The following is a 20230-nucleotide window of genomic DNA, read 5'->3' as shown; positions in this document are numbered from 1 at the left end:
CCAAAAGTTGGTTTTAGAGGTAACACAGTTGGTTATGGCATGAACTTTGACAAACGGAACGCAGCCTATCCAGCCATGACGCACACTGCCCATATGCGCATGGAACAAGAGTTGCGTAATGGTGCCTGTATATGTTGTATTTAGAAACAGACCAAAAACTTCCCATTGCGTTTGATTTTCTTAAAAACCAAGGATAGCCTCCTCTCAACGAAGACTTTTTCTTTTGTCTGCCAATGCAATCCCGAAGTAGTCAAGACTGTCGATAAATGGTTTTGGCTCCTGAATCCAATTGGAAATTTATTAAAATATCAAGTTTGAGAGGAGTAAAATAGCGAGCTGACATTCCCTTTTTATCTATGCATTGTAGGCAGGCCCACATTATTTTATTACTATCATTATTATAGGTCCCGTTCTGGACCTGCATAAAATAACGTCCATGATCTAGGCTGTGTCCATGCCCATCATGAAACGAGCGATGAGAACCTCTAGGCTGTGTCCATGCCCATCATGAAACGAGCGATAAGAACCTCTAGGCTGTGTCCATGCCCATCATGAAACGAGCGATGAGAACCTCTAGGCTGTGTCCATGCCCATCATGAAACGAGCGATGAGAACCTCTAGGCTGTGTCCATGCCCATCATGAAACGAGCGATGAGAACCTCTAGGCTGTGTCCATGCCCATCATGAAACGAGCGATGAGAACCTCTAGGCTGTGTCCATGCCCATCATGAAACGAGCGATGAGAACCTCTAGGCTGTGTCCATGCCCATCATGAAACGAGCGATGAGAACCTCTAGGCTGTGTCCATGCCCATCATGAAACGAGCGATAAGAACCTCTAGGCTGTGTCCATGCCCATCATGAAACGAGCGATGAGAACCTCTAGGCTGTATCCATGCCCATCATGAAACGAGCGATGAGAACCTCTAGGCTGTGTCCATGCCCATCATGAAACGAGCGATGAGAACCTCTAGGCTGTGTCCATGCCCATCATGAAACGAGCGATAAGAACCTCTAGGCTGTGTCCATGCCCATCATGAAACGAGCGATGAGAACCTCTAGGCTGTGTCCATGCCCATCATGAAACGAGCGATGAGAACCTCTAGGCTGTGTCCATGCCCATCATGAAACGAGCGATGAGAACCTCTAGGCTGTGTCCATGCCCATCATGAAACGAGCGATGAGAACCTCTAGGCTGTGTCCATGCCCATCATGAAACGAGCGATGAGAACCTCTAGGCTGTGTCCATGCCCATCATGAAACGAGCGATGAGAACCTCTAGGCTGTGTCCATGCCCATCATGAAACGAGCGATGAGAACCTCTAGGCTGTGTCCATGCCCATCATGAAACGAGCGATGAGAACCTCTAGGCTGTGTCCATGCCCATCATGAAACGAGCGATGAGAACCTCTAGGCTGTGTCCATGCCCATCATGAAACGAGCGATGAGAACCTCTAGGCTGTGTCCATGCCCATCATGAAACGAGCGATGAGAACCTCTAGGCTGTGTCCATGCCCATCATGAAACGAGCGATGAGAACCTCGTATTTAGAAGTTCTCTTTAACCTGTATTTGTTGTCCGTTTCATCAAAACCCAAGCCCTCGCTTAGGCCAACTACAACGAAGGCTGGATCAACAGCAACGATTGTCTCTCTTATCCTGGTGATTTTACGACGTTACATTGGACATGTATTTATTGTTGTCGCAAAAAATTACAATTATTGCTTGTTTTTCGTTTTCATTTTGTTACAACCACATGTATTAGAATGATTCAGCTTCCTGGTATTATTAGGACAACTTGCACTGCAACTTCTGGAGATGTGAGAATATGATCTGTAAAATGGTTACGATTTATGTTAATAAAATATAGGCCTATTTGGGAGCAGTATAACGGTGAGTGGACATTCTCCCCCTCTTTATATTGAATTTTGTCCAGCTACTGTGAAAAGTGTGGATGTGTGTAAAACTCTCCATAGAGAGTTTGCTTGCTTGGTTTTAATATTGTATGCCCACGTGGAGAAATTATGGTGCCTGTTAGTGTGTCATAGCCTATTTAAAACAAGTTGTTTCGTTTTGTTTAGAATTTGAATCAAATTATTTGTTCTCTTTTAAGGCCTTATCAATATTGAATTTAATATTGCTTATTGACAATGTTTGGCATGTCCATGCTCAGCTATAATGTAATGTACAGTAGGCCTAGCCCCTATATCAGTGTGAATGTAATGTACAGTAGGCCAGGCCCCTATATCAGTGTGAATGTAATGTACAGTAGGCCTAGCCCCTATATCAGTGTGAATGTAATGTACAGTAGGCATAGCCCCTATATCAGTGTGAATGTAATGTACAGTAGGCCTAGCCCCTATATCAGTGTGAATGTAATGTACAGTAGGCCTAGCCCCTATATCAGTGTGAATGTAATGTACAGTAGGCCTAGCCCCTATATCAGTGTGAATGTAATGTACAGTAGGCCTAGCCCCTATATCAGTGTGAATGTAATGTACAGTAGGCCAGGCCCCTATATCAGTGTGAATGTAATGTACAGTAGGCCAGACCCCTATATCAGTGTGAATGCTATTGAAGCCACACATTTACTTAGAACAATGTGGACTGCAGATGGGTTCAAGTTAACCTATTTAGCAAGGATAGTTCTACATTTTGTTATTTCATTTCTGTAAGCCCTTTATGCAAACTATAACATACTAACATTGGAATTGGAGTTGATTCCAAGGCACTACATAAAATATTGTAAATACACAACTTGAAGCAACCATATTATTTGACCATGGAGCACGTTCTGATTGGCCAGTGAGGGGCTAAGCCTCGACACACCCGCAACTTGTTGATTCATCAAAACCCAGCCCTTTCACACCAACGTCAACAAGTGCGGCGCTAATTGTGATAGTGAAAATATCCAAAATATTTCTGACACACCCCTGAACCTATAGCGCTACCGCCTGCGCTTGGATTGACCATTTCGTTAGGTTTGTTAAAATAGAGCCCCTAGAGTCTTAAGTAATTACAAACAATGTAGCCAACACAGAAGTCTCATGTTTGATCCTAAAGGATATTGCTAGTGGCCTCAATGACACTTTCACATAAAATGTAGGGGTAATGTAACCCAATAATGGACTAATGGAGCCTAACGTTACTCCTTATAGTCCAAGGACCTTACATGTTCTGTTAGAAAGGTGCATTTGCTCTGGAAACCAAAACAGCCAAATACTCCATCTAAACGTGAATCGATTCTCAATTGCGGTACAGTTCTAGAAACATACAAGCCCTCTACTTTCATATCACATCAAAATCAATTGGGGGCTGGTCGGAGCAGAGAATTCTTCTCCTCAGCCAAGTCCTCAGATTGGCTCAGCTCCAATTTCAGACGGCTGAGTCAGAAACCACAGGGTCGTCTTTCGTACCAGTGTACATGGACCTAAAATTGTGTGAATGGTATGCAAAATGTGTGCAGGTCTGTCTGTGTGTGTTTCCGTCTACCTCGGTGAGTCCTGGTAGATGGAGAGGAACAGGCTGTGTGTCTGTGTGTGTTTCCGTCTACCTCTGTGAGTCCTGGTAGATGGAGAGGAACAGGCTGTGTGTCTGTGTGTGTTTCCGTCTACCTCTGTGAGTCCTGGTAGATGGAGAGGAACAGGCTGTGTGTCTGTGTGTGTTTCCGTCTACCTCTGTGAGTCCTGGTAGATGGAGAGGAACAGGCTGTGTGTCTGTGTGTGTTTCCGTCTACCTCTGTGAGTCCTGGTAGATGGAGAGGAACAGGCTGTGTGTCTGTGTGTGTTTCCGTCTACCTCTGTGAGTCCTGGTAGATGGAGAGGAACAGGCTGTGTGTGTGTGTGTGTGTGCGCGCGCATCTACCCCTCTGTGCGTCCTGGTAGATGGAGAGGAACAGGCTGTGTGTGTGTGTGTGCACGCGCATCTACCCCTCTGTGCGTCCTGGTAGATGGAGAGGAACAGGCTGTGTGTGTGTGTGTGTGTGTGTGCACGCGCATCTACCCCTTTGTGCGTCCTGGTAGATGGAGAGGTACAGCGTGAACAGGTCTTTGGGCAGAGATCTCTCCTCAGACAGACACTCCAGGATGAACACTACCTCCCTCTGCCCTACTGTCTGTAGACCACTGGAGCCCAGACACCAGCACTTCCTACTGCAGTCTACAGGAGAGTAGAGAGACACAACATGAGGAAACACATTAGTTTGGGACTGGGACTAGGAATAAGGAGGTTTGCGTTCGATCTCAAAACTCCAAGGTAACACCCTCTCTTTTTCACCTTCCCATCACCTGAACTGATTTGAAGAAAGTGGACAGGGAATGTACCCAGTAGGAATCCACCATATTGCTTTCAACAGTCCCATCTTTTCAGATCAGTGCAGACAAAGGAAGGGAGAGGTGAGGAAGCCACTTTACAAGAGGGTAGAGATGGATGTTCTACTCACAGCTGACTAGTTTGACATTGACCAGCAGGTTGGCGTTGAGGACAAAAGTTAAAGGTCGTGGGCCTCCCTCCTCCAATAGGAGCAGGATCTGGCAGGGGGCAGGTCGCTCCTCCACCAATAGATCTCCTCCCTCCTCCTCTTCTCCGGTGGTGATGAGTAGAGGTGGCAGGCCCTCGTCATCCTCTGGCAGCAGACTGGGGCTCCTCTCTACGCAGCTCCCTAGCCCACACAGCAGGCTGTAGTCCCAGGGCCCTGACACTGGGGGGCGCACAACCTCCAACTTTGCTGGGACCTCAGGGGCCAACATACCACCCTCAGACACCGCTGCAAAGCCCAGGGATACTCTGCTGCCAGCCTGGAAGTGACGGAGGGATGAGAAATGGATGGGATGAAAGAGAAAATAAATAAACGTGTGCGTCTAGGGATTTACAATGGGTGTGTGTGTACAGTACCAATCAACAGTTTAGACACACCTACTCATTCCAGGGTTTTTCATTATTTGTTTAACACGTTTTCTTGGTTTCTACATGATACCATATGTGGTATTTAATAGTTTTGATGTCTTCACTATTATTCTACAATGTAGGAAATAGTACAAATAAAGAAAAACCCTTGAAAGAAACAGGTGCCTCTTTTACGTGGGTGTGTCTATATAGAGCTCCTCCTCTTACCGTAGGGGGGTCTGGTGTGACAGGGCTGGACTCCTGGGAACTCCTCCTGCCAGTCACAGATAGCCTGGTGGTGTCGGCCACCTCTCCGTTGGGCAAGATGCCATCTGCAAACCACACACGCTTCTGCTCACGAGGACAACCTGACACATCCACCACACAGGGACAGGGACTTCTGTCATTTTCCCCATTTCCCTATTTAAAGTGTTGTTTAGAGCGCTAAATTTATACCAGTGTTTCCCTAACATTGGCTCCACTCACCAAAACTACGATAAAAAAAAAAAAAATATATATATATATATATATATATATATATATATGATACGATTTTTGGGGGAAATAATTTTAAGGGATGGTTAAACGTTGTCAGTGTTAAATTAAACCAAATATAAAGTATGTCGAAAAGATAATGGAGATATATATTTTTAAAATAAGATAATGTCGAACTAACAATCACCGAAATATAGACAGTCTGGGAGAATCTAAAATTCTCTAAATGTCATGGCATGGGGCCCCCATGGATTTTGTTATAATGTTTGAGTCACAGATAGCATAACACAGTGTAAGCCATGGCAAAATGCTAGGGGAAACACTGAATACAAATGAGAAACAAGGGAAAATAAAACAGGAAATCTGGTAAAAATGGAAATGATAAAAATTGAAATTTTTCATTATAGCCAAACTGTGGCTGGCTAAGCTATCCAATGGAGAGCAAGAAGATGTTGATCACTTTTGGGAACACCATTATACAACAGCAACCCTTGACACTAGTTCAAGGGGTGCATAAGTACCGTCGCTGCAGGGGGTTTTGAGCACGGAGACGGGCACCATGACGGTGGGCGGAGGGGAGTTGAGGGTGCCTGCAGCCCGGGCCTGTTGCAGGGGGGGGATTGTGCTGCAGTACTCTGACGGGACGTTGGGGTTTGGGCTCGGACCTGTCGGACTCATCATACGCTCCAGAGCCTGGGCTAGAGGGGGAGGCGAGAGAGAGATAGAGGGAGAGGTGAGGCAGGTAAAGAGTGAGTGAGGAGGAGAGTTGGCATACAAACATGGGTATTTTACAAATGTTCCACTCTTAGAATTAAAATCACTTTTTTTCCCGGGTAACCTGGACTGTCTTTAAAGTGTCATTTTTAAGCATTAAGGCCCCGAGGGGTTGTGGTATATGGCCAATATACCACGGCTAAGGGCTGTTCTTAAGCACATCACAACCTAGAGTGCCCAGATACAGCGCTTAGCCGTGGTATATTGGCAATACACCACAAACTCCCGAGGTGCCTTATTGCTATTATAAACTGGTTACCAAAGTAATTAATTAGAGCAGTAAAAATACATGTTGTCATACCTGTGGTATACGGTCTGATATACCATGACTTTCAGCCAATCAGCATTCAGGGCTCGAACCACCCAGTTTATAATAAAGCATTTAAAACCATAGGAGAGAATCATATGCCTTTCGAAGGTGTATTCTACATAACATTTAATATTTACTTTTACATTCATTCTCATAAAAATGACTCTAAAGCAATATAAAGTCATTGATAATCTCACAAGGTCTCGTTTTAAAATGTGTAGTTGTGTCGTTGGGGCTTGGAACAGCCTGAAGAACCGAGGCAAAAATAGAACTGGTTCAAATGAACAAACCACTTTTAGGGAACAGTGCCTTCGGAAAGTATTCAGACCCCTTGACTTTTTCCACATTTTGTTAGGTTACAGCCTTATTCTAAAATTGATTTAATTGTTGTTATCCTCATCAATCAACACACAATACCCAAATGACAAAGCAAAAAAAGGGTTTTTAGAAATGTTTGCTCATCTATATTTCACATTAACATAAATATTCAGACCCTTCACTCAGTATTTTGTTGAAGCACCTTTCGCAGTGATTACTGCCTCCAGTCTTCTTGGGTATGATGCTACAAACTTGGCACACGTGTATTTGAGGAGCTCCTCCCATTCTTCTCTTACAGATCCTCTCAAGCTCTGTCAGGTTGGATGGGAAGTGTTGCTGCACAGCTATTTTCAGGTCTCTCCAGAGATGTTTGGTCGGGTTCAAGTACAGGCTCTGGATGGGCCACTCAAGGACATTCAGAGACTTGTCCCGAAGCCACTCCTGCGTTGTCTTGGCTGTGTGCTTAGAGTCGTTGTCCTGTTGGAAGGTGAACCTTCACCCCAGTCGGAGATCCTGAGCAGGTTTTTAAATCAAGGATCTCTGTGTACTTTGCTCCGTTCATCTTTGCCTCGATCCAGACTAGTCTCCCAGTCCCTGCCGCTGAAAAACATCCCCACAGCATGATGCTGCCACCACCATGCTCCACCTTAGGGATGGTTCCAGATTTCCTCCAGACATGACGCTTGGCATTCAGGCCAAAGAGTTCAATCTTGGTTTCATCAGACCAGATAATCTTGTTTCTCATGGTCTGAGAGTCTTTAGGTGTCTTTTGGCAAACTCCAAGCAGGCTGTCATATGCCTTTTACTGAGGACTTGCTTCCGTCTGGCCACTCTACCATAAAGACCTGATTGGTGGAGTGCTGCAGAGATGGTTGTCCTTCTGGAAGGTTTCTCCCATCTACCCAGAGGAACTCTGGAGCGCTGTCAGAGTGACCATCAGGTTCTTGGTCACCTCCCTGACCAAGGCCCTTCTCCCCAGTTGCTCAGATTGGCCAATGTGGCCAGCTCTAGGAAAAGTCTTGGTGGTTCCAAACTTCTTCCATTTAAGAATGATGGAGACCATTGTGTTCTTGGGGACATTCAAATGCTGCAGACATTTTTTGGTACCCTTCCCCAGATCTGTGCCGACACAATCTTGTCTCTGAGATCTACGGACAATTCCTTCGCCCTCATGGCTTGGTTTTTGCTCTGACATACACTGTCAACTGTGGGACCTTATATAGACAGGTGTGTGCCTTTACAAATCATGTCCAATCAATTGAATTTAACACAGGTGGACTCAGTCAAGTTGCAGAAACATCTCAAGGATGATCAATGGAAACAGGATGCACCTGAGCTCAATTTTGAGTGTTATAGCAAAAGGTCTGAATACTTATGTAAATAAAAAAAATTAACTTCTCATACATTTGCTAAAAATGGCAAAAAAAACAGTTAACGCTTTTTCATTATGGGGTATTGTGTGTAGATTGCTGAGGATGTTGTTTTATTTAATCAATTAGAATAAGGGAGTAACATAACAAAATGTGGAAAAAGTCAACGGGTAAGGAATACTTAAGGCACTGTACAATCTAGGCCTTCTTTGTTAACATAGGCTATTCATAGGGATGTTATGATAAATAAATAAATAAAATCAACAATAAAAATTAGATTGCTGGTAAAAACACAGGCTAGCCTACACGGTATCCAAATATAGCCACAGCATAATGTAAATGAAACAACAGCGTCATTGAATTTTGGTACACCAGAAGCACATTCCTTTCCAATGGAACGCTGCGTTGCGTTGGAGAGGCAGTTGCAGTGCGTTCTGTGTGGTGCATACGTTGGATTTATCTAACCTATACGTCAAACTGTATGTGTAGATGGCTTGACAGAAATGGTAGCACTCTCTGCACTTGGTGGCACACAATTAGCCCAGCGTTGTCCGGGTTAGGGGAGGGTTTGGTCGGCAGTGATGTCCTGGTCCCATCGCGCACTAGTGACTCCTGTGGCGGGCCGGGCGCAATGCACGCTGACACAGTCGCCAGGTGCACGGTGTGTCCTCCGACACATTGGCGCGGCTGGCTTCCGGGTTAAGCGGGCATTGTGTCAAGAAGCAGTGTGGCTTGGCTGGGTTGTTTCGGAGGACGCATGGCTCTCGACCTTCGGCTATCCTGAGTCCGTACGGGAGTTGCAGCGATGGGACAAGACTAACTACCAATTGGATACCACGAAATTGGGGAGAATTTTTTTAATATTTTTTTTTTATATGTAAAAACAAAAAATAATGTAGGTATGCCTACCATACCAGTAGCTCAAAGGTTGGAGCCAATTTGGTTCAAAGGTCGGAGCCAAGTAATCAAAACAACTGTTCCACCACCTCTCTTGGCCAAGCCTCACGTTTAACAGACACTCCTATATCTAGACAGCAATCTAACGTGGACAGATGGAAGCCCTGCATCACATTTAAGATGTGAGCTATCCTTCTCACACCACAGAAAAACCACGTTGTACTGCCCTGGTTCTGCATCCACCATAGTTACTGGAACTGTGCTGGAAAAGACCATGTGAAATTAAAACAGTCAGCACACTATGGTTAAGTTTGGCTCTGTTATTGTACATCAGGCAAGGGTGAATGAGGAAGTGATGGGAGAGAACAAGAGTGAGAGAATGAGAGAGTGCGATATGGATGGAGAGAGAGAGTGGGGGAGTTGATTCCAGGAAAGCGAGTGGTGGCCTAACTCAGATCAGGCCAGGCATGCTAGCAGATACACATATACTTCCAGTCATTGCCCTAGTTAGCATTGGCTTTGCGAAACCCTCTAACTTACTTCATACGGGACACAGTCTCATAAAAATAGTATCCGCGATTTCTTCTGACTCTGGGGAAGGAGATGAAAGGGCCTCATTGCCAAAATCCCGAAGTATCCCGTTAAAGCTAAGCACTCAGGGAGTATCGAAAATTCCCAAAACAATGGATAGAGGACTCTCTTTTGTAAAATTTGACAGCATTGAAATATAACACATTTCCAATGCAGCCCTGCGGACATCACTGGAGACCAAATGTGGCCCAAGGGGCAAAATTAGTTTGACACCCCTAACCTAACTGGACACCCGATGCTGTGCTTCGTCCGCTAGCTGCTGTGTGTGTGTGTGTGAGTGAGAGTATGTGAGAAGTGCTGACTGGGCTCTGGCCTTCATTATATTGATTAAACATCATATCATCTTTAGTGGCCTGGTTGGACAGGCCCGAGCTAACACAGTCCGTCAGACTACCCGCACGACACATACACACACACTGGCACATACTGGCACACACACACACTGGCACACACACACACACATGTGAATGAAGCCACACAAGCGCAGACACTAGTTAGGCTATTAGCATGGGTTAAGAGCACTACTCACAACAACAGATCAATAGCACAACAAAAGAGAGAGAGACTGAGGAGAGAGTTTAAGAGTTTCACCTTGATCTTTCTGAGAGGAGACAATGACATGGCATAAAAAGCGCAGCAGTCTGTGTCCTCTAGGAGCACTCAACAAGCCCATATATATCAGAGAAATAAACTGAAATGAATCCAGTGTGTGTGTGCACGTTGCGCACCACAACAACATGTACACAGAATCATATCATAACAGATAAACCCGTGTGAGCTAGAAGCACCAGGCTTCTTGTTCTTCTCTTTTAAAAATTCATAGGGCGTCCCATCTTACCTTGCTTTCACTCCTCCAAACTCGGAGCTCTGTAGGTCCCCTTGGTCACGCTAACCTACTTAGCCTTACCGACGTTAGCCCTTGTTGGCTGAATGTAAATGGGCTGTATTAGCCTAACTGAAGCAAAGTATATTAGCCATATTACAGTAGGTGCTAGCCTATGCTAGCTTGACTAAAGCGAGCGCTGTTCTCCCAGCTGGGCTGTTATCTGCAGACTCCAGGCAGGCAGGGGAGGTGTACTGTGAGCCTCACAGACTGACTGCTCCCAATACTGATGAGCGCAATGAGGAGAGTAATGGAGGGGGAGGGAAGGATGGAGCATCGCATCACCCTGCTCCTGCCCTCAGTCCCAATCAAAGTGGATGGCCCCTTTTCTTTCTTTGCCAAGGGGACGGAAATAGCCTGTCCCTGGACATGTGTGCCCGTGCCAGAGTCAATGTGCAGTGTGTGTGCGCATGCATCACATGCTCACTGCGTCAGGTGGCTCCCGTCCCACACACACACAGTCAAGAACACACACTAACATCCTGACTCCTTCCAGCCATAACTACATACCTCCATCTCCGCCCCTTTCTCTGCACCAGTCATATTGTCCTAACTCTAACCTCAGCTCTGTTTCTGGGGAGGAGAAAGTAATTCACCTGACCAGGGAAGCAGAACCATAGAAATTGAATACATAGAACAGAAACGCTTCTCTTTTCCACCTGATTTTTCACCACTCACCAATAACATTGTAAAGCAACAGAAATGACTGATTAGTCGGCTAGAGTGGCACTACGCGAGACAGGATACCCTGGCCTCCTAGCAACACCACCATCGGCGGGTAAATAAGAAAGCATTATTTTCAAAATGGATGTTCTAGTCATTGTGTTTCTATGTGCAGCTCAGTGGAAGGCCAACGTCGTTGTTCAGGAGAGCAGAAGGGCTTTGCACAGACCTTTCAGGTGGCAGGTGCTCCAAATGAAAAAAGGGCACCCCCAGTGACACACATACTTCACAATATGAGGAGGAAATTATATTCCTAAAAAAAGCTTTCCAATTTCACTGCCTCACCCTGTGATGAGGAGCTCACTCGCTGGCGATGGCCGTCGTTGCACTTGTGCCATAAACCTTCCTTTCTCTTGTAAAACAATGTTCGCTCAATGGGCCTATTTGGAAGTTGATTAAATGTTTTAGTAGCCTACTGCAGACTGATTAGTCTTCTTTTCAGCGGGAGCCATTTGCTCTCCAACTGGTGCGTTACCGTGATTGTATTTGAAATATTGCCTCCATGCTGTTCACTGACAGATTTGCCGCACGTTCCCCACTGTAGGCCTTGTTATTGGGCTGCACACAATACACAGCTAGGCATTTGTTTTAAAGAAGCTATTGATCCTCTGTGGCAAGATTATAGGCCTACTTATGTTGTAGTAGGCTATTCTGAATTATAGAATTACTGCTGCCTGTTCAATAACTTCAGCAAATGTATTTCATTTTACCAGGGGTGCTGCAGCACCTCTAGCACCCTTTCCGCGGCTATGATTCTATAAGGAAATAAATAATGAAGTGCTGCTGTGCGTAGGCTATCAGCCAACCAGACTAAATATTGATGTCAATCAAGTGTTGTGCTGCTGTGGCAGTACTGTTGACATTTAAACTAGGTAGCTTGCTACAGACACTCAACCACTGACCGCATTTCAAGCCATGCATGTTTGAATCCCGGGCACCCTCAATCTCTGTACAGGAAAGGCACAACCGGGCCCACGAGAGGTGTGGGGGGTTGACAAACTTGACGACGTGACGATGACTTGGGGGCAGTGGGTTTAGAACAACAATGAACAATGACAAAAACTGGATACAACAAAAAATACAAATTATATATCACCATCCAAAAGTGCAGTTGGCAACTGGGAGGGCAAAGGAGCAGGTGCTCGGGCACAGGTAGACCCCCATCTGTGTCCGTGCCTGGTGAAATATGACAGGAGCATGGGGAAAAGCCCCCGCACCCCGCATAGAGACCGGTGAAACACAAACTGGCCTTACGCTTTTACACAGTCCCACACACACACTGAAACAAAGGAGACACGTTCACACAGGCTGTGAAAGAAAGCACTCAACTCTAACATGAGATAGATCTCAAGGATAAATTGGCTAATTTACAGACCCCCCCCTAGACCGTCTAAAAACTTCACTAGTTGTCAAGTCCTTGCTTCCTCCATCCTTGGAAGGTCAATTAGATTAAGTCTGAGGGAGGGACCTTGGATCCTCTCCTCCAATGAGAGCTTTGAGAGGAATTGAGGAAACAAGTATTTGACACCTAGTGACATTTTCAGACAACCTTATGCCACTCATTAGCCTACACTGTGACCAAGCCACAAACAAGCACAACTACCAGTTAACAAAGTGCTATTCATCAGTCATGTGCTGCTCTAGATAGTCTAAAGGCTCTGTCCCAAATGGCACTCCATTCTCTATAGTGCACTACTTTTGACCAGGGTCCATTGGGATGCTTCCTAGAGTACAGCAACCAATGTTCCTTCTAAGCTGAGCGGTGCGCAGAAGCCCCGAGACTGCCGAGGAAGCTCCCCTAGGACTGTCAGAAAAAATATCTGCCCAAGGAGAGAAGCACGAGATTGAACTTCACTCAGCTTTATACCGTTTTCCCTGTTAGTTAACACTATCAACGTTTCCCTTTACTGTGGCAATTGTGATCGAATCAATGCAATATTAGCCACTTTCAATGCAACGTACCCAAACAAAAACAAACTACGCAAGACTTGGTATCCAAATCTAACTACGCAAAGATTTTGTTGTAGGCAGAAGTGGGTATTTCTCCTTTGCTAAAGATAATCATTCCACCTGACAGGTGTGGCATATCAAGAATCTGATTAAAAACACGATCATTACACAGATGCACCTTGAGCCAGGGACAACAAAAGGCCACGCTAAAACACAATGCCACAGATGTCTCAAGTTGAGGCAGCGTGTAATTGGCATCCTGACTGCAGAAATGTCCACCAGAGGTGTTGCCAGATAATTTCATGTCAATGTAGTTTTAGAGAATTTGAGAATTTGCCAGTACGTCCAACCGGCCGCACAACCGCAGACCACGTGTATGGCAACGTGGAGGCGAGCAGTTTACTGAAGTCAACGTTATTTACACAGTGCCGCATGGTGGCGGATATAGTATGGGAAGGCATAAGCTACGGACAACTAGAGAGATTCTGTGATGAGATCCTGAGGCTCATTGTCGTGCCATTCATCTGCCACCATCACTATTAAATAATATATGGAATCATGTAGTAACCAAAAAAAGTGTTAAATCAAAATAGATTTTATATTTGAGATTCTTCGAAGTAGCCACCCTTTGCCTTGATGACAGCTTTACACACTCTTTGCATTCTCTGCAAAGCTGTCATCAAGGGGCGGCAGGTAGTCTAGTGGTTATAAGTGTTCGGCCAGTAACCGAAAGGTTGGTGTATCGAATCCCCGAGCTGACAAGGTAAAAATCAGTCGTTCTGCCCCTGAACAAGGCATTTAACCCACTGTTCTCAGGCCTTCATTGTAAAATATGAATTTGTTCTTAACTGACCTGCCTAGTTAAATAAAATCGTTAAATAAAATCAAGGCAAAGGGTGGCTACTTTGAAGAATCTAAAATATATTCTGATTTGTTTAACACTTTTTTGGTGTGTTTTGACATCTTTCCTGTTATTCTACAATGTATAAATGAGTAAAAATAAAGAAAATCTCTTGAATGAGTAGGTGGCGCCAAAACTTTTGACTGGTACTGTATGCAAATAGACCATTGCCATATATGGATCTGTACCATTTACTTTGATTTGGACTGTTTACAGCATGAGCGGTCGTGAGTAGATTAGCTTGTTTTGAGATCGAAGCGAGAGCTGCATGCAGCCAAGTGTGCATTTTGTTCATATCCTTGGCTAGTTAGTGAGTTATTAGTCCAGTTATAGATTATTTGTAGTCAGCAATAGAGGAGTGGTTGCTTTTACAAAAGCGCAAAATGTGTACATTTCTAGACATCTTTCAAAAGCAGTCAGGTAAAGAGCTTTGCCATAAAGTGGGAAGTGTTGTGTTCTGAGACGGGCTTAAATAAATTAAGTAGTTAATAGCCAGAGGGTAGCATCATTTGTCCGATTCTCTGTGGTCTGAGAATAATAATGCATTTTATTTGGTTTCTTGCATCAAACAACATTTTCAGTCACCTCATTGTCTGAAGGTGAAGTGGATAAACAGGTTAATGTCAAGCTCGACATGTTTTTTCCAAAGGTCTCATGGAATGTAGGCCTACATTGAACACCACACATTGGCTGCTACTGTAGGCTGAATGATAGAACAGCTATTTCCATGTTAAAATGTTATGGGAGGCATTTTCTCCTTTGTTTTTGATGGTAGGCCACTCTGGCAGGACTACATTATGATCAAATTAGAGGTTGACCGTTTAATCGGAGTGGCTGATTAATTAGTGACGATTTTAAGTTTTCATAACAAATCTGTAATCGGCATTTTTGGACACCGATTGTGGCCAATTACATTGCACTCCACGAGGAGCCTGCGTGGCAGGCTGACTACCTGTTATGTGAGTGCAGCAAGGAGCCAAGGTAAGGTGCTAGCTAGCGTTAAACTTATCTTATAAAAAAACAATCAATCTTAACATAATCACTAGTTAACAACACAAGGTTGATAATATTACTAGTTTATCTAGCTTGTCCTGCGTTGCAAATAATCAATGATTTCTCATAGAATCACAGCCTACTTCGCCAAACAGGTGATGATTTAACAAGCGCATTCGCGAAAAAAGCACTTTCGTTGCACCAATGTGTACCTAACCATAAAAATCAATGCCTTTCTTTAAAATCAATACACAAGTATATATTTTGAAACCTCAATTAATTTATTTTAACTAGGGAAATTGTGTCACTTGTCTTGCGTTCCGTGCAGGGTATATGCAGCAGTTTGGGCCACCTGGCTCGTTGCGAACTGTGTGAAGACCATTTATTCCGAACAAAGACCGTAATTAATAACAGAATTGTACATAATTATGACATAACATTGAAGGTTGTGCAATGTAACAGCAATATTTAGACTTAAGGATGCCACCCATTAGATAAAATACGGAATGGTTCCGTATTTCACTGAAATAAGAGTTTTGTTTTCGAAATGATAGTTTCCTGATTTGACCATATTAATGACCTAAGTTTCGCATTTGTGTGTGTTATTATGTTATAATTAAGTCTATGATTTGATATTTGATAGAGCAGTCTGACTGAGCGGTGGTAGGCAGCAGCAGGCTCGTAAGCATTCATTCAAACAGCACTTTTGTGCGTTTGCCAGCAGCTCTTCGATCTGCTTCAAGCATTGAGCTGTTTATGACTTCAAGCCTATCAACTCCCGAGATTAGGCTGGTGTAACCGATGTGAAATGGCTAGCTAGTTAGCGGGGCGCACGAATAGCGTTTCAAATGTCACTCGCTCTGAGACCTTGAAGTAGTTGTTCCCCTTGCTCTGCAAGGGCCCGCGGCTTTTGTGGAGAGATGGGTAACGATGCTTCAAGGGTGGCTGTTGTCGATGTGTTCCTGGTTCGAGCCCAGGTATGGGCGAGGAGAGAAATGGAAGCTATATTGTTACACTGGCAATACTATAGTGCCTATAAGAACATCCAATAGTCAAAGGTATATGAAATACAAATCGTATAGAGAGAGAAATAGTTCCTATAATAACTACAACCTAAAACTTCTTACCTGGAAATATTGAAGACTCATGTTAAAAGGAACCACCAGCTTTCATATGTTCTCATGTTCTGAGCAAGGAACTTAAACGTTAGCTTTTTTACATGGCACACTTTCTTCTCCAACACTTTGTTTTTGCATTATTTAAACCAAATTGAACATGTTTCATTATTAATTTGAGGCTAAATTGATTGATGTATTATATTAAGTTAAAATAAAAGTGTTCATTGTTCATTCAGTATTGTTGTAATTGTCATTATTACAAATAAATAAATGTTAAAAAAGAAAATCGGTATCGGACTTTTTGGGTCCTCCAATAAATCGGTATCGGGGTTGAAATATCATAATCGGTCGACCTCTAGATCAAATAGCCACAGTAGCCTACTTGGCCACTTAAAACTAACTTAAAAAGCGGGTACAGCCTCAGTGTTCACAGTAAACGCGACCAGGAAGTTGCACAGAATTTTCACAACATTCAAATTTGCGCTCAGCAGACCTGAAATTTTATCAGTAGCGATTTTTTTGGGGAGGGCACATAAATAACAACTCTTGTAAAACACCGTCCGTTTTGCTTCTTCTTCAGAGTTGTTCTTGGAATGCATATCACTTTGGTTCAGTAAGCACTCCAAGTTGAAGTAGTTGAGAGACCTTGTCTGACATTCCTTCTAAGTGACCATAAAGTTCAGAGTGAACATAAACTGGGATACTTTCCTTGAATCATTCACCATAGAGTTCCATATGCCCCAGGGCTGAGTTAGGCTGAGGCCTACCAACTACTCAACAGCGACAAACACCAGGCTGTGAATACTCTAGTGTGTTCTTCAGACATCAAAGGCTCCTTTCATGTTCTTCTGGGAGGAGTCAGACAATGGTGGTTCAGAGCCATACAGAGCAGTCAGCTGAGCTACACACATCTGATGGTGGTCTTGTAAAATAGCAGATAACGTACTCATACGTCTGTGACATCGGTGTATGATATCTTGGAAGAAAACACTCGTAGAAGTTAGAATCTTAATATCACAAACAGGTTTTTATTTTTCTTGTGCCCCTCATTCACTGCTAGTCAGCCATCGCAGCCCATCGAAACCACACCTAAACTATATCGAAACTAGTTTCATACATAACACAACGCCACAGATGTCTCAAGTTGAGGGAGTGTGCAATTGGCATGCTGACTGCAGGAATTTCCACCAGAGCTGTTGCCAGAGAATTGAATGTTAATTTCTCTACCATAAGCCGGCTCCAACGTTTTAGAGAATTTGGCAGTACGTCCAAATGGCCTCACAATCGCAGACCACGTGCAACCACGCCAGCCCTGGACCTCCACATCCGCCTTCTTCCCCTGCGCGATTGTCTGATACCAGCCACTCGGACAGCTGATGAAACTGAGGAGTATTTGTCTGTAATAAAGCCCCTTTGTTGGGAAAAACTAAATTCTGATTGCCTGGGCCTTGCTCCACAGTGGGTGGGCCAGTCTCCCAAGTGGTTGGGATTATGCCCTCCCAGGCCCACCCATTGCTGCGCCCTCGCCCAGTCATGTGAAATCCATAGATTAGTACCTAACGAATTTATTTCAATTACTGTAACTAAGTAAAATCTTTTGAATTATTGCATGTTGCGTTTATATTTTTGTTCAGAATAGTTAGCCTAAAGACCAGATTAAATTGACAATAGTCTGATGGGTGACAATATTATAAATTGTACATGAAGAGATTGGTGCAGCTTGGAATTGACACAGAGGCAGGGAAAGTACCATCACTACCACCATCCTCCTATACAGACATAAATTGTTTTTATCAGAAACTCTGACTGACACACACACACACACACACACACACACACACACACCCCCCCCCCCGGGTCTTACTTCTGTGTATGGTCTCGAAGCAGATGACACACACCCGGGCCTCCTTGTCCAGGTACTTCAGCTTGCATTTCCTGTTGCAGCACATGGCACAGTACACCTGGTGAGAGGACAACCGTCAGGCAAGAGATAAAACACTATACAACACAGCACTCTACACCATACGTTGTGCATTCGGGAAACTATTCAAGACCCCTTCCCTTTTTGCACATTTGGTTAAGTTACAGCCTTATTCTAAAAAATATATATTTTTGTCCTCATCAATCTACACACATTACCACATAGCAAAAACAGGTAATTTTTTCGAAAGATATGAAAAATACAAAATAAACACCTTACTTACATAAGTATTCAGACCTTTTGCTATGAAACTCGAAATTGAACTCGGGTGCATTCTGTTTCCATTGCCCCCCCTTGAAATGTTTCTACAACATGATTGGACTCCACCTGTGTTAAATTCAATTGATTGGACATGATTTGGAAAGGCACCAACCTGTCTATATAAAAGGTCCCATAGTTGACAGTGCATGTCAGAGCAAAAACCAAGCCATGAGGTCGAAGGAATTGTCCATAGAGTTCGAGACAGGATTGTGTCGAGGAACAAATCTGGGGAAGGGTACCAAAACATTTCTGCAGCATTGAAGGTCCCCAAGAACACAGTGGTCTCCATCATTCTTAAATGGAAGAAATTTGGAACCACCAAGACTCTTCCTATACCTGGCCGCCTGGCCAAACTGAGCAATCGGGAGAGAAGGGCCTTGGTCAGGGAGGTATCCAAGAACCCGATGGTCACTCTGACAGAGCTCTAGAGTTCCTCTCTGGAGATGGGAGAACCTTCCAAAAGGACAACAATCTCTGCAGCTCTCCACCAATCAGGTCTTTATGGTAGTGGCCAGAAGGAAGCCACTCCTCTAGAAAATTCACACAGCTGCAGGGACTAGGAGACTAGTCAGGATCAAGGGAAAGATGAAGAGAGCAAAGTACAGAGAGACTCTTGATGAAAATCTGCTCCAGAGCGCTCAGGTCCTCAGACTTGGAAGGTGAACCTTCACCCCACAGGACAGCGACCTAACCACACAGCCAAGACAACTCAGGAGTGGCCTTGGGACAAGTCTCTTAATGTCCTTGAGTGGCCCAGCCAGAGCCCGGAATTAAATCCGATCGAACATCTCTGGAAAGACCTGAAAAATAGCTGTTCAGGGACGCTTCTCATCCAACCTGAGAGCTTGAGAGGATCTGCAGAGAACAAATGTGAGAAACTCCCCAAATACAGGTGTAATAAGCTTGTAGCATCATACCCAAGAAGACTAGAGACTGTAATCGCTGCCAAAGGTACTTCAACTACTGAGTACTGAGTAAAGTACTGAGTAAAGAGTCTGAATAGTTACGGAAATGTGATATTTTAGGTTGTTTTTTAAATTTATATTACTGTTTTTACTTTGTCATTATGGGGTATTGTGTGTAGATTGATGAGGGGAAAAAACAATTAATTCAATTTTAGATTAAGTCTAACGTTACAACGTTACAAAATGTGGAAAAAGTGAAGGAGTTACTCATCCCTTGTTAAGTGTCTGACCCATAAAGAAAATAAGTAAATTACAGGGGAAATTGCGCTGCTGCAATTACTTGTGTAGAAATAAAAGCAGGTTGTAATGTACATTACACTACTCTTCTGTATCCCGTTGGGCTCCAGTAAGAAGCCTATAGAGTCAAAGCCCCTGGGACTCTTGCGTAATGCTGCTTTAATCACTGGGCTGTTAAGGTCTTAGCTCTGGCTTTAGCCCCGGGCTCATACTTCAGAGAGTTGGAGATCTATAGAGGAGCTGGAACCTGAATCGCTGACTCATAGCCCTCGTTATATATATATATATATAGAGCAGCGGGGGAGGGTATACCATATAGGCTATATCATGCCATACTACGTGATCAAGTATGACATACAGTACCAGTCAAAAGGTTGGACACGTACTCATTCAAGGGTTTTCCTTTATTATTACTATTTTCTACATTGTAGAACAACAGAAGACACCAAAACTATGAAATAACACATGTGTAATCATGTGGTAACCAAAAATCTAAATATATTTTAGATTCTTCAAAGTAGCCACCCTTTGACAGCTTTGCATACTTTTGGCATTCTCTCAACCAGCTTCTCCTGGAATGC

General features: G+C 43.9%; 1 protein-coding gene across 2 annotated transcripts in view; it reads right to left on the bottom strand.

Annotated features, from left to right (window-relative positions):
• Window positions 1-20230, bottom strand: part of LOC139387980 (zinc finger FYVE domain-containing protein 16-like) — a 44656-nt gene that overhangs the window by 10454 nt on the left and 13972 nt on the right. Inside the window, exons 4-8 of one of the 2 annotated variants that reach the window (XM_071134431.1) lie at window positions 18070-18166; window positions 5899-6075; window positions 5111-5250; window positions 4440-4794; window positions 4001-4156 (exon numbers count right to left, since the gene is read on the bottom strand). In XM_071134431.1, the coding sequence (XP_070990532.1) occupies window positions 4001-4156; window positions 4440-4794; window positions 5111-5250; window positions 5899-6075; window positions 18070-18166 (925 nt within the window). The remainder of the gene's footprint in view (window positions 1-4000; window positions 4157-4439; window positions 4795-5110; window positions 5251-5898; window positions 6076-18069; window positions 18167-20230) is intronic. The other variant, XM_071134432.1, reaches the window with a different exon arrangement.

This window comes from Oncorhynchus clarkii, chromosome 29 (genome assembly GCF_045791955.1).
Source record: "Oncorhynchus clarkii lewisi isolate Uvic-CL-2024 chromosome 29, UVic_Ocla_1.0, whole genome shotgun sequence".
In the NCBI taxonomy this organism is placed as follows: Eukaryota; Metazoa; Chordata; class Actinopteri; order Salmoniformes; family Salmonidae; genus Oncorhynchus; species Oncorhynchus clarkii.
Note: the sequence above shows the minus strand (reverse complement) of the source record. Positions and strands in the feature narration are given on the sequence as shown.